At 46.6% G+C, this 14,324-nt stretch overlaps 1 protein-coding gene across 1 annotated transcript in view; it reads left to right on the top strand.

Annotated features, from left to right (window-relative positions):
- The window catches only part of LOC115316971 (serine/threonine-protein phosphatase 1 regulatory subunit 10), a 42,523-nt gene that overhangs the window by 25,681 nt on the left and 2,518 nt on the right, over positions 1 to 14,324 (top strand). The window contains exons 5-8 of the mRNA XM_029976533.4: positions 9,870 to 10,059; positions 10,877 to 11,054; positions 11,444 to 12,565; positions 12,798 to 13,044. Of these exons, the coding sequence (XP_029832393.2) occupies positions 9,870 to 10,059; positions 10,877 to 11,054; positions 11,444 to 12,565; positions 12,798 to 13,044 (1,737 nt within the window). The remainder of the gene's footprint in view (positions 1 to 9,869; positions 10,060 to 10,876; positions 11,055 to 11,443; positions 12,566 to 12,797; positions 13,045 to 14,324) is intronic.

The following is a 14,324-nucleotide window of genomic DNA, read 5'->3' as shown; positions in this document are numbered from 1 at the left end:
GAGGGTTGGGTTTCATAACCAGTTGGATCTGGTGGTGGTGAGGGCTGCGCTGCAAATAAGGATCGCCCGATACACGCCTGAAAAAAAGGCACAAGAAAGATCGCGTTGGCTGTTCGGTATCTTTTTTGCGCGACGGACGAAGTCTTGTTAACTTGGGCACTGAGCGGCTCGTATTGTGCAAATGCATTACCGAACGGTTATTTTCCGCCCTAATGTAGCGCTAGCGGTCCGGACCTCATGCCAACGTTTGAGAACTAACCGTTATCTGGAATTTTCGCTGGTATATTGGCCAACGAAGATAAGTTGTGAAACTTTTTCGTCCAGCTCGCACCGCTAGCGCTACATTTAGGCGGAGTATGAGCGTTCGGCAAGGCGTAGTTTTTGCAATAAAAATGTTTCTAGGGGAGGGGTGGGGGAGAGAGGGAGGGGGGTGAGTGACGCTTTGCATTGAACCAAGAACACCTGGCAGGCGGTATCGGAACGCACTGGGATGCCGCGTGTAAAGTGAACGCGTGGCTATTTACTCCTGTTGCCTAAGATGTGACGAGAACGAGCTACTTGGTATTCGTCCGTTCATGTCAGACGGATCCGGTGAAAGCTGATTATGGTCGTGTTAACATTGAGGCAGCTAGAAATGGGTAGTAACGCTGTGTTCGCCACTGCCGTCGTGCATATCCGAGGTTATCCATCGTCCGTAAACGATAGGTAAACGTTCATGTTCTAACGTCAGCGCGAAGAAAAAAGCAGTTACGGTAATTTATGGGGAATTGTAGACCATCTGCGCAGTTTGGCCCTGCATTATGGCTTCACTTTCGTTAAAAGGAGAAATCGTTCTTACCCCATCTCTCGCGAGATTCGGCTTGCTCAATTCCTCTCCATCCCCCCGAAGTTCCAAAATACTCCTCTTGGAGGCGAAGATTATTCTTCCAAAGACTGCCGCCGACCCGCCAACGAAGAGTTGAGCCGTACTGAGTCGCTCCCTCCTTTGGAGTCAGTTTGCTCCACAGGAGGGATCGAAGTGACTCCCTATAGGGTGTTTTCACTGACGTAATTTCGTCCACCATTTTGTTGTTGCGAACTGTCTAGCGTGTGCCAAACTCGAGCATTTCAAGGATTTACACGCCTTCTCAAATGCGTAGAGCACCGCTGACATTATTTCAACCGGTTACGATGTAATCCTTCAATGTAGTAAATTAGTTTAAAAAAACAAACTAACAACAAAATGGCGGATTGACGTCATGTGCAAACAACCTATAGTAGACAGGTTAAAGGCCGACCTGCAAAATCTTTTTAACGAGGGTGAATTCTCATCGCCACCCTAACCATTTCCCACTCTTAACTTGAAGGTGGAGGGACTCTCTTTGTTGCGGCATCTTATCCCTGCACATCCAGCCCCAAGATGCAGGAACAAAAGGAGTCCCCCGCCTTCAGGAGTGGGAGATAAAAAAGCGGCGAGATTTTTCACCATGGTTGAAAAATATTTTGCAGGTCGGCCTTTAAGAGTAAAGTGGAAGCTCCTCCCACCGCTTTCCACTTCAGCAGAGCGAACACTGGAGAGGAGGCGACCATTCTCTACTAAAGTGGCAAGGTGGGAGGAGCTTCCACTTGCTGAGTAAACTGACGCCATACCTCACTTCGTGTCGTTGCCGAGTGCTGGACAGGGGTTTCCCCAGGAATTAAAATTAGCGGGGGGGGGGGGGGGGGGGGGGGGGGGGGGGGGGGGAGGGAGGGAGGGAGGGGGAGGGGGCGGCATTGAAAATGGAGTCGTTGCAAATTAGGGGGCTCCCTTCGCACACACCCTCTAGGGGGTGTGTAGGGAAATCACTGGTGCTGGATGTAAGCATGTTCTAGATTTACCTTTAACATCAGATAGTAGCACCACCTCCAAAGCCCATGTCCTATTCGCAAAAAGAACTACGGGAATGACACTATCAGCCTCGCTCGATGCCCCCTTTGAAAAAAAAAAAAAAAAAAAAAAAAAAAAAAATCGTGACAGGGCGCACGAATCTTGTGTGGGACCCGAGCAAGATTTCCCTTTGGTTTTAGAGGAGTTAACTGGGATGGGACGCTGACAACAGCCGCTCACAACCGTAGAATGGTAGGGTATTTGGGCGAGTGGGATAATTAATGAATGAGCGGAAGCTATTCAGATCTTGACCTACGTCTTCCACAGCGTATGCGACGAAGTTCCTTGTGTGACATCCTGCGATGTCGCTCGATGCGTGGAGTCTCTTGGAACTCCTTTCCCGCGCGATCTCGTAGCGGATGTCGGGACGACGTTAATTATCTACGAAAACTCGCTATAGAGCGATTTGTCGAACGTAAGTTTAGACAGCCTGACATTCTACCCCATGGGTCGTTTGATGTATTCGCAGTAAAAGAGATTGGGTAACTTCAGTAAGCTAGGTGGTTGCTGAATGTGCTGACTTAGAAAACAGCAAATCTATTAGAGCTTCTGCGTCATAAAGATGCGATCTTGATTTACGCCATGACATTACAATCGGTGAAGTCACAAAAAAAAAAGGGGGGGGGGGGGGGCGGCGGCGTCACGGCAGGTTATGCGGGGGGGGGGAGGGAGAGAGAGAGAGAGAGAGAGAGAGTGAGTGTGTCGCGGTGGGCTACGCGAAAAAGGGGGGGGGGGGGGGGGTCGGTGTTGGGTGTCGCGGCAGGCTACCGCCCCGGGTGCCGCTTACCCTCGTGACGCCACTGGTTCCAATCTCAGAGTAATGTTGATGCAGCCGTATGCGCAAGCCCCTCGCTTCGCCGTAGGTCGAAATGCATTATAATTCAACATCGACGCGTATACTGTGAAGGGGGTCTTCCCAGCGATTGGAACGTTTTCCAGCTTCCAGCTGCTACGATGCCGTCGTAGCAGCTGCGGTGGCCTTTTTAACTATCTTAAAGCTTTTGCCGATAGTTGTACCGCACTGCAGCTTGCATCAATTATCTGGCCTTTGGCATTAGGGCAGCCGCGATGAATACGCCAGGACACCTGAGGTGGGAATACGAACACGATAACGGGCCTCGTGATGATCACTGGTTCGTTCGAGTAACCGTTGTAATGCTTCCTCGGTCGTCTTGAAACCTCTGCACAGATGAAAAGCGGTTATCTCCAGATAGTTGTTCAGTGATTTAGTTATAAAACAAGTTAAAAAAAAAAAAAAAAAAAAAATGCGTTTTAACTTTATTTTTTTTTTTTTTGTACTGAAGTTTTAGGGATTGTGGAGGTGTAATGGACGCCGGCTTTTTTGGCATGAAAATGTGAACTTCGAGTTGCATCGTCCTGCTCCTCCTCCGGCCAGGTTCTGAAAGCTGGCGATTGAGCGATATACACAAAAAATAATCATCTCCGGCGACTAGATATATTTTTTCAAGTACACGGGAGAAATAGGGACAACCCTCTTCTGCGCCGGTTGTTCGGCACTCTGTTGGCCGTTGAACGCGGTCGCTTCTGAAGTCGCACGCCGGGCAGACGCCGCTGAAGCATGCGTGCGTGCGCGAGAAGCTTGGGTGGAGCTTGCGCCGGCTGATCATAGATGGCGCCGCCTTCCGTGCGGCGCTCCGCCGGACCTGGCGCTTCGCCAACGTTGCAGGGTCGGGCGTCTTCGCCCTCAAAACATGGCGTCTGCTAGCCTTATTTCTTATTATCTTTTTTTTTTTTTTTTTTTTTTTTTTTTTTTTTTTTTTACTTTGAGTTTTTGGTGTATTATTTTCTTAATTTAAACAAGCCGATTTTTTTTTTTTTTTTTGCTGGTCATTTACACGAATTTGTTTATTTTGGGCGTAGCCACTTCGCGAAAGTCTAATGACGTGGAGGACCTGTGCCTACTTCCCAAGAGAAGCCGCAACACTGCTTTTGCTTGGATGCAAAGATAATAAAAATTATAGCTTTAATCGTTAAAATTTAATTCTTTGGCATGTGATTTGTGCATTCCTGATCGATGTTAAGCGACCATCTAAAATAAAAGGGGAAACCTTCATATTATCTGAACTTAATTAAAAATAATTCCACTGGAGCAAAACAAATAGCAACTCTGATGCATGTAACAAGAGTTTGTAAGCTGTCCATTGGTGTTGGGCATTCATAAAATAGAGGAAGGAACTTAACCACTTTTCCTGTTCATCTGTGGCTTGAAAGTGGCTCCAATCAGGAGTTTGGTGTTCTTGGACATCATATTGTGGTTGTGTCATGGCAAAAATAGGTGGTAGCAATGCCACTTTGATGGCTGCCATAAAAGTGCTCACTAGTTGGTGCTGTATGGTGTGATGGGCGTAATTTGTCTTGCATGTGTAACAAATGAGTGAGCCCTGCTGTCTGCTTTAGAGCCCTTACACTTAAAAATAATTTACCTCTTGGGCTGTCTTGCCAATATCTGGAATGACTAATGTCTGCCTTAAATTGTCTAAAGTGAGAAATAAGCTTTTATTTGGACAAATAAAAACAAATTTAGGCATGCAAAAATTGGACACTAAATTTTTCTTCTATGTCCTCTAGAGAGAATTTGAAAGTAATAAAGGTTACAGTAAAAAAATATAGTCAATTACGAAGCCATGACAGCCTTCTGTTTGGACAACTGTGGCAAGTTAAATTGTAAAAAGAATGAAATTACGGTTACCAAACATTTGCAGGTACATGTAGTGAATCCTTCAATTTATGAGCATATTCATAATGTAATGGCGACAGTATTTACTTTTGTTGCACTTTAGCTCCATAAAACAATGCGAGAAACAAAATAAAAAATCTCGGCTGATTTTCAGGCACTGCACAGATGCCATCCCCTGTCTCATCTAGTTAATTCTGTAAGCTAATATAGAAGTGCATTGAGTAAAATGTATTTTAAATATACATTCACAGCCAGACAGGAAGAAACTGCCCCTGAATTCTTACAGATGTTATTTACTTGATTTCCCCTCTAAGCATAAGCGCTGAGGACAAATAAAATAACATACTAGTATATAAAAAAAAACTTCAGAGGGGGGAAGTTATTACTTGCAGCCAGTATTGAAGAAAACAAAAAAGAATGGGAAATTAAGATACACACGGGTGTGGTTTACATGGATGCAAAGGGGGCACGTTGAAAGGTGATCAATCGCACGCCCCCATCCTCCTTTCCCTTCCTCCTCTACCCAATCATAGGCGGCAAACTTCGATTCGATTCGCTACGGTCTCGTCCATGTGCACTCTTGCTATTTTCAAGGTCAGAAAGAGGTGCCATGACTGGTGTCAGCGTGGAAAAATATTCCTAGCAAGCTTGAAATTGCACGCGCTGCCCACTCGAGTGCTTGGCGGCCCAAAGATCCTAGTTTGGCGTCGCGACTGGTCGGAGGGTTTTCGCGTTATCTCTCGTTCTGTTACATCTTTGGGGAAAACAAACGTGATATTCAGATTCATGGGATAAAAATATGCCAGAATTGACCTCTTGCTCATTGTTTTCAAGGAGTGTTTCAGCTTCTGTGTAATGCAAAGGTGCAAGTGAGCTAAATAAGAATGACGAAAATATTCCCTGGAAAAGGGGGACAAAGGAGAAACACAATTCTCCAAACACTAGGTGACTGGTGTGCAACCGAAAAAAATCTGTCTGGTCCTGGTATCAAACTAGAAACCAACTGAGCTAACTCCTGGTTAGCTCGGTTAGTAGAGCGCTCTACTGGAAATGGAGAGGTCCCTGGTTCGATACCAGGACCAGATGGATCTTTTTGGTCGCGCACCCGTCACCTAGTTGCATTATGGAGATTTGTGTTTGTCCTTTTGTCTCCCTTGTTCCCCTTTTTAAGGGATTATTTTAGCCATTCTTGTCCAGCTCGCTTGCAGCTTTCCATTAATTGCGTTATCGTGACCTTAAAATGCAGGCCATTCACCTTTGTTCGTGTAGACAGGTGGCAGCTGATAAAACCCGTTTGTTCTACTGACGTCTAACTCCTGGTTAGTCCAGAGCGCTCCACTGGAAATGCAGAGGTCCCTGGTGAGATACCCGGACCAGGCAGATTTTTTCGGTCATGCACCAGTCACCTAGCTGTGTTTGGAGACTCGTGTTTGTCCTTTGTCACCCTTGTTCCCTCTCTCCAGATATTATTTTCATCATTTACAAGCTAACATTTTAATAAATTCTTAAAAAAAAATATATAAAAAGCTCCCAAAGTGGAGGAAAGATGTGAGAACAGTGGAGAAAGGTCTTCTGCTAGGCAAAAAACGATTTTGCTAGCCAGCTTTTTAGCGAACTACAGCACATAAGGTTAACCTTTTAAAATAAGATTCATGTACTTCAACAATTTTGCTTCTAACACATCCTTCTTAACAGCTATATTTTCAATGAAACCAATCAATGCAGTAATAACCAGACTTTTGTTTAAAAGACAAATCAAAGTACTTTGAAAGATTGAAGCTTGTGATGATCGGTCTGATTTAATCTAGTAGCTCCATTTTATTATGATAGATTAAATCTGCTAAGTGCACTTGACAGTCAACTGTTGTGCTTTCCTGTAGCCCAACTGTAAGGACACCCATGCAGGAAGTTAATGGCTTCGCTTTGACGGTCACCTATTCCCATATTGGAAGCTGTCTAAATTCAAGATATTCAGAAACTGAGGGTAGCATTCTTCAAAGTAAAACAGTGCCTAATACTACAACGAATTTTCGGCGCTTATTTGTTAGTCTATTAGTGTTCAAGAATGTAGTATCACATCAGACATACCAATCTCTCATTGAAAAAGACACGAAAGGGAATTTTAAAACAAATTAAACGATTAGCAAAGGGCACCCTAATTGTAATGTCCGTCTAGGAACCTTGACAGGTAGTTACAATAACTGTCTCACTTCCGGCAACAACAAGAGAAGAGGGGAAGGAGGAACATCCCTCTCACAGGGACACTCTTTTGTGTGTCCCAGACGTCGCTATTGTTCCTCCACAAGATTATAGCAGATTAACCAGTTGCTCAAAATTCATACAAAAGCAGCTTTGGAATCTGGAACGGCTAGGACATCCTCTCGATGTCAGCCTCGCTGCAGCTTTGCTCGTCCGGAAACAATTTATGTCATGATTGTGGCAGATGTCATGTGCTCTCCTGCTGGCTGCTCTCTGAGCGCTTGCCAGAGTGTGTCGATTTAATAACGAAAAATACAGCCACCAGGCTCAAAATACAAACGTGCGATTGTCATTTACAGATGTTGTGGATCATATTGAGCCTATTTCTGAACACGACTGGTATATTTCGTTGAAGTACCCCTTTAAGACGGGGAGGGCAAAAAATTAAAAATATGTGCCACACTTTGGAGCTGACACAGTTCTTGGCTATGTACCACACTTGGTTCTTGACACCATTCTAGTGCGACTTGACCACCACTACCCGTGATTAAAAATAGGTGTATTTTTTCAATGTCTCCAGAACTATGTATTTTTTTCTCTCAGTCTATCAGATGCGAGAAGTGGTTATTATACCAAGTGACTATAGTCCGTTGCAACTCAAGGTAGGGTGAGGGAAAGGAAGGCTGTGGAGGAGGAAGCAGACAAAATGCTAGAGAGGAGGAGGTTTCTCCCTCCAGCATTCCGTCTGCTTCCCCCTCCCCGGCCGTCCTTACCCTTGCCCTATCTTCTTGAGTTGCAATGGGTATATAAGCAGACATAATATATTATTTGCACCCCATTTTACCACATACCCAAGTGAGCACCATGTGCTATGCAACATTACCCCCCCTTCCTCTCCTCCCCTCCCAACTTATTGGTGGGCATTATTGTAATGTAGTTTCCTAAAGCATAAAGGATTTGCTCGAGAAGGACTTTCTGCTGTTTACTGTTACTAATATAGAAGTGCAGTGTGTACAATACTAGGGGGAGAATGAGTGCTGGTCTTTTTTTTCTCTTCAATGTAAAGTTTATATTTTATTTCGGTTATTTACCTCAAATTTCCCCATAAGGGAGTATTGCATGAGGGGTGGGGTTGTACAAAGCAAGAAGCAAGGCACAGTTTTTCAGATAAAACGAGGGTATATAATTGGGGTTGTTAAAGTCCGATAAAGTAGTGAATTGTTGTGCTGGCATCCACTGCGGTGCACATTTCATAGGGGCTTTTTGTTTCTAGTATAGTTCCACATTATCTTCACCTCTAAGCAAGCTTGCAGTGAAACAAACCTGTATTATTGTTGTAGTGTAGGCATAAATATTGTGCATCTCCCTCGTATACCTTATATCCTTATCAGCTATTTTGTAAACACATTCTTCAAATAGGTTTCATGCAACCAGATGTAAACAGTGGCTTAGACATTAACCCATGCGTTTGCACGATGTTTGTACACTTATATTCCCTGGTGAGGCAACTTTCTCAAATCAGGTAGCCGCAAAAAAATTGATGACATCAATGTCTTTTCTGCGGTATTTAATACATTGGGTTCATGAATCTGCTTACTTTGGATTGTGTAATTTAATTCCTGCGAAATATTCAGAAAAGTTGGCACTATACTCTTTTCACCCCTAAAAAGCACTAAAGAGAAACAAAAGTTTTTTTTTTTTTTAAAGCAGTTTGCTTGGGACTTGCGTGTCAAAAAATAAATTTTAGGCGAAAAAACAGTCTGGTTGGGACACGCGTGTCAAAAAATGAATTTTATGCGAAAAAAATGTTTTGAGCAATATTGATGGCGTGAGATTTATTTCAAATTCTCTGTGCACAGTCTGTGACGTCGGTTCCACCGCAGTCTCGGCTTTGGGGTGAACGGAGTATAATGGGGGTTCACAAAGTAGCAGTAAGCCTGCAAATATACTGTTGTTTATAGTATGTGTGGGGGTTTCCTATGAGGCAGAGTTGTGCAATGCGAAACTGAGATTGCATGACGAGATCAACATGTTGTAGGAGGCTTGGGCTTAGTGTAGTATTGCTTACATTTTCTTGCGTAATACTGCCCCCTGCTTCTAGGGCTTTATATTTTCTTTCATTTTTCTAAGCTGTGTTTTATTTTTTTCCAGTTACATGTATCATTGTGTGGTTTGTCGTGAAAGAATAAAGGTTTGTAAGAAAAAAAAAAAACACTGTGTGAGTTGTTTATTTTGTCAGTCTACCAAAATATTTAACCCAGGTCCTGCTTTGCTTAAAAAACAAACAAACAAAAAAAAAACACTTTGAAGTTATCTATTGAAAATAGCCTGAACAGAAACCTTGGCATACATTGAAGTGCCAATGAGGACTTGCAGAAGTGACGTGGACTGACTTAGCTGCATGGAGGGGAAAGGGTATAAAATGTCTGTGCACTCTTGAGAGCAGCAGTTCTGTGCCACAATAATCTGAACTCTCCGGACTATGTGTATGACAATTACACATGATTCTATGACATTTGTGTGCTACTAAACTTGTGTACTGAATTGAATCCAATATATATATATATAAAGGAACGATTGAGGGCATCACATTTGTCTTGGGATCTTGTGGAATGGGGATTTTGGGGTTCTTTTAGCTGGAAACTTTTCTCACAAGAAACATAAATGTTCACTCTCTTTAGTGAACAGAATGACCTTGCTCACCTTGTTATTCACCTAACCCCCTCTTCTATATTTTTTTAAAAATATATCCTTGGAGGTCATTTGAGTTTTTCATTAACTATTTATAGCCTGTACTTTTTAGGATGTTTCTTGTGAGCACCCTCATTCAGTTCGTAGGCAGATGCATGAAAAGCAGCGGCCAAGAAGCATTCAGTGCTGGCCTGCAAACCGATTAACCATTCGTTTCGTTGACTAATGCGGCCGGTTTAACGACTTGAATGGAAACTACCAAACCGCGTAAATTGTGTTGCGTGCTTTTTGTGCATCTCCTAAACGTCCTTCATCTAGCTGCTTTCATACGTCCCGTATGCTTCCAAAAGCATGAATCTGTCTTGATGCACGCAGTTTGATGAAGAAGTTCTCGCGGAAGCTGGTGAGCCGATGCATCTACTGCAACGTGCTGCGAGCCACCTCGTCCGACATCCTGGAGGTGTTCTTGGACCTGGACGGATGGTCCACAATCCACATGTGGCTGCAGGAAGCCAAGACTGCCGACAACCGGCCATTCCTTCTGGAGCTGCTCAAGCTGTGCCAGGTAGTTGCCCTTTCCTGTTCAAAGTGCCTCCTCCGATCATTGCGAGTATCTGTACCTCCTTGGGTCTGTTCTCATTATTGTCCCCACACCTGTTCGCTCTTTGCAACAGCGCCAAAGAATTGCTTAAAACTGGTGACAGAAGCTCGGAGGCTACGGCAACTGTGACATTACGTCCCGGTGTTGCGAGCCAAATTTGGTAACTGAACAACGGTTGATGAAGTATAGACGGACAGAAGGCGCAAGCTTCTGAGCTGTAATCACTGCCTTAGTTGTCTGTAATTTCCGACTAACATTGTGTTTCGACGGTCAATGCAAACTAATTAGTACAGCCACTTTGATGGATACAACTTGGCGGAGTGTCCTGGACCAAGAAGCTGGTGCACCAGTGTTAACGTCCCTTTGTTTTAGGTCCCAGTCTATTATGATGTAAACATCCTGGCTCCTCATTTGGTCTCTCCCCTAGATGAGTGACTGTTTGCTCGATCGATCAATTGTCATCGTGTGTATAGTCGGTGACGGGTCAAGAACCCAGTAAATGCTGCGCCTCCAGCTCAAGCTTTCTGCCTTTCATGACGCTTCACTGCATGTGCAACCAATGCCCGGTGGATGACAATGAGTGCGTGCTGGGGCATCTACTACTGCATTCTTTCCCTGTCACCGACAATGGTGCTTTCTTGCTTTAATTTACGACCGGCAAAGGAGGAAGTTTGTCACAATTTATGTTTTATGGGCAAAGCCCACTGGTTTCTTATTGGCAGTTTGCCTGTCCAATGACGGCACGGAGAGCGATTCTGAACTGTGTCTCTGTGTTCTGCAGGTCCTTCCCATGTCCTTGGAGCGGCTGAAAGAGAACAGCAGCCCCAAGCTGATCAAGGGACTGACCAAGTGTTCGAGCGAAGAGGTGCGGCTCATGGCCGAGAAGGTGGTCACTGGCTGGATGAAACTCATCAAGGGAGACTCGAAAGAGGCCGTCAAGCCTGTCAAGGACACTGCCGGTCAGTCTGCCACTTGTTTTATTGGCATGGTTTTTGCGCCATTATTATGCAGGAAGGGAATATTTAGAAACAACAATCTGCTGAGATGCAATGAGCGCAAACTACAAATATCAAAACAAACTTCTTTTTTTTTTTCTTTCTTTTTCTATTTCGGTCATTGACCTAAAAGGCTCCATCTCCATCGTCATGCAATCGGCGGTAGCCTTTTCTACTTGGCTCTCCGACTCTGCTATAATTTGTTACTTGTGTGAGCCATGAACCTTTATAGGGACAGATGGTCTCTAGAACAAACTAACTTGCAGTTTTAGGCGGAGTACTTACTGTGGTGGAAAGTAGCACAATTTTTGCAGCGTCATTCCTAAATGAGGCCCTTATTTTGCTTTGTTCAGAACCGGGCGCCAAGAAGAAGAAGAAGTCCCCAGTCGGTGCGCCGGCTGCCCCTCTCAAGGGTGCGCTCAAGCGGGAGCGCTCGAAAGGCTCGCAAGACGAGAGCCCCCAGGAGCAGATTGCCCCCAAGGGTAACACCACCCCCGTGCATCCGTCCACGAGGACGGGGCCGGCCGGCAAGGACAGCCCGCCCACGCCCAGGGAGAGCCCCGTTGCACCCAAGAAACCCAAGGCACAGGACCGCCCGAAGACTGTGAAAACTTTCCAGACGCGCTTCCGGTCGACCGGCCTTGAGGAGTCGCCGCTGCCGCCTCCGGTCAAGGCGGGAGCCAAGAAGGTGGTGCGCCCCGCCGTGGACAAGAACGCCCTGCTGTCTGCGCGGCAGCGGCTGGCGCCCACTGTTCACGCGGAGCGCCGGGTGAAGCCCTCCAGTCTCGTGTCGATGGGTGGGGATGGCAAGGAGGCCGCGGGGCCGGGCATCCGGCTGATTGCACCCAAGCCAGTGCATGTTCTGCAGGAGGATGGCGGGTTCATGGACGCGCTGACGGCCGTGCCCGTTGTGCCCGCCGTGCCGGGGAAGCGGAAGCGCAAGAACTCGGCTGCTGGCGGTAGTCCCGCAACGCCGACCAATGCCAAGGAGAAGGGCGCCACACCGCCGACGAGCAATTCCCCCACGAGCCCGCCGCCCGTTGCTCCCAAGTTCCAATTTTATAAGGACACCTTGGAGACTGGGGAAGGGGCAGAGGCGGCAGAAGAGGAGGAGGACATCGGGAAGAGGGTGAAGAGGAGGAAGAGAGGGCAGGCAAAGGAGGGGAAAGAGGAGGCGTCTGAAAAGGAAGGGGCGGAAGAGAGTGCAGCGTCGCCCGAGGGGGACTCGCCTCCGACTCCGACGGGGGAGGAAGAGGAGGGCACTGCCGAGAAGGAGGAGGAGATGGTGGAGAAGAAGGAGGAAGAGGTAGAGGTGGGAGCGGGAGATGCCAGTGCGGGGTCGGACAAGCCGGCGTCGGACAGGCCTGCGTCGATCCTCTCTATGACGAGGAAGAAGACAAAGAAGACGGTGCGGTGGGTGGAGGAGAGCAAGCTCAAGCAGTTCCACTTCTTCGACCTGGACGAGACAGAGAGGGGTGAGTTGAGTCGGCTTTTTGTTTTGGTCGTTAAAGTGGACTCGCTTTAAAAGGTTTTACAACTTTGTGCCACACTTGCTTCTTGTGTCACGGCATGTGGAACCACCTTGACTGATTTATCCGGAGTGACTAAAGTGTTTTTGTGTTGTTGTGGTTCGGAAACCCTCTGCAAGCACCCACCGTTTGAGACTTGGCCGACTCTTATACGCTCCCCTTTGTTTCTTCCCCGCAGTGAATGTAAACAACATGCAGAACTTTGGGGACCTGAAGACACTGGAGATGAAGCGGGAGCGGCAGGTGGTGGAGACCGCCCGGCGCATGATGGGGGACCGGATGGAGGAGGCACTGCCCTACCGGATGCCCCGGCTGCTGGAGCGCCCCGAGCCCTTGGCTGAGCCGGGCAGCGGCAGCCACGAGAAGGAGGTGCAGAAGCTCAGGCAGCAGAAGACCCTGCAGGAGATCTACTTCTCCAAAGACATGTGAGTGCACCCCTGAAACTGTGGCTCCTGGAACGCATCCCCGACTGGGGTGTTTACCGAATCCTCAAAAGGGGTCTCTCAGGCTGAGTTCCAAATCTTACCCAAATGGATCCGAGTCACTCCGGCGGATTGTATCACGCGACAGCACAGATTGAAAAACGCTGGATGCGGGTAGGTTTTAAAACACCAAGGGTACGAAACCCTTAAGGCCCGTTCACACTTTTGCGACCGAGTACGACTGAGAGCGACTTCTTAGGACCGGATGCGAGGCAGCAGAGCTGGTCCTAAGAGATCGCAAGAGGCTTAAAAACCGGTCTGGTCTCTCTCGGTCATACTCGGTTGCAAGAGTGTGAACGGGTCTTTACTCTGGAGTAAGATCGAGTAAATTTTGGAACACAACCTCAGTCTCCACCCGACGTCATCGTAAAAGTGTCGCAGTTTTGCTGGCCACGATCCTCGTGGCGTAGCAGCAGCTGTAGCGTATGTGGCAGACGCCTGGTTCGCCGCCTCAAGTTGGTACGCAACGACGATGACGGCAACGCTTGCATTTTTCTTGTGCTGTTTTCTGGAACTTTTATGGCCAACTGTCACGATTGCGACGTCCTACAACGGATCGCGACATCACGGATTTGTGATGTCCACTTGGGACCACTTTCGATGCATGGGCAGAATAGGACGCCGAACACGCTTCGAGACTCGTTCAGGGCACCGCACCGCGACCTCCTGCCCGTGTGTCTGAAGGGACGGTGTTTACTCGTGCGTTTGCTTCGTGTGCAGTGTGGTATTTTTTATGGAGCAGTCGGGGTCAGATGCACCATTGGGAAATTCGGTTTTAAAGCCTCGTTAAATTATGCGTACATTCAATGTACACATAGTTTAACAAAGGATCAAGACTTGTTTAAAACCTTGCTCTAGTACATCCAAGTTCTTCCCTCTGGTCATGCAAGTAGAGTAGAGTCACACTGAATGCGAGTAGGTTTTTCAATGGGATGGTATAGTACGTTTACTGGAGAGAGGTTGAGTAAATTTTGAAATTTGGTCGAGGAGTGCTGAGATGCAAGCGTGATCCACTCGCCTGTGCGGCGTTTTTACGAGGCATGCACGGGGAAGCGTGCATGCCTGAGATAAAATACTGCGAGTCGTGTGCTTCTACCGTAACCGTATAGAACGTAATATACCTTGGCAGCGAAAACATTTGGATTTGCATTAGGTATTTTTTAAGAGTTCATTTTTTTTTGTGATCAGCGCTAAAGTGGCATTTATTTACCGCAGAGTTTTGA

Source organism: Ixodes scapularis, unplaced genomic scaffold (genome assembly GCF_016920785.2).
Source record: "Ixodes scapularis isolate PalLabHiFi unplaced genomic scaffold, ASM1692078v2 PGA_scaffold3__209_contigs__length_174095766, whole genome shotgun sequence".
Lineage (NCBI taxonomy): Eukaryota > Metazoa > Arthropoda > Arachnida > Ixodida > Ixodidae > Ixodes > Ixodes scapularis.
Note: the sequence above shows the minus strand (reverse complement) of the source record. Positions and strands in the feature narration are given on the sequence as shown.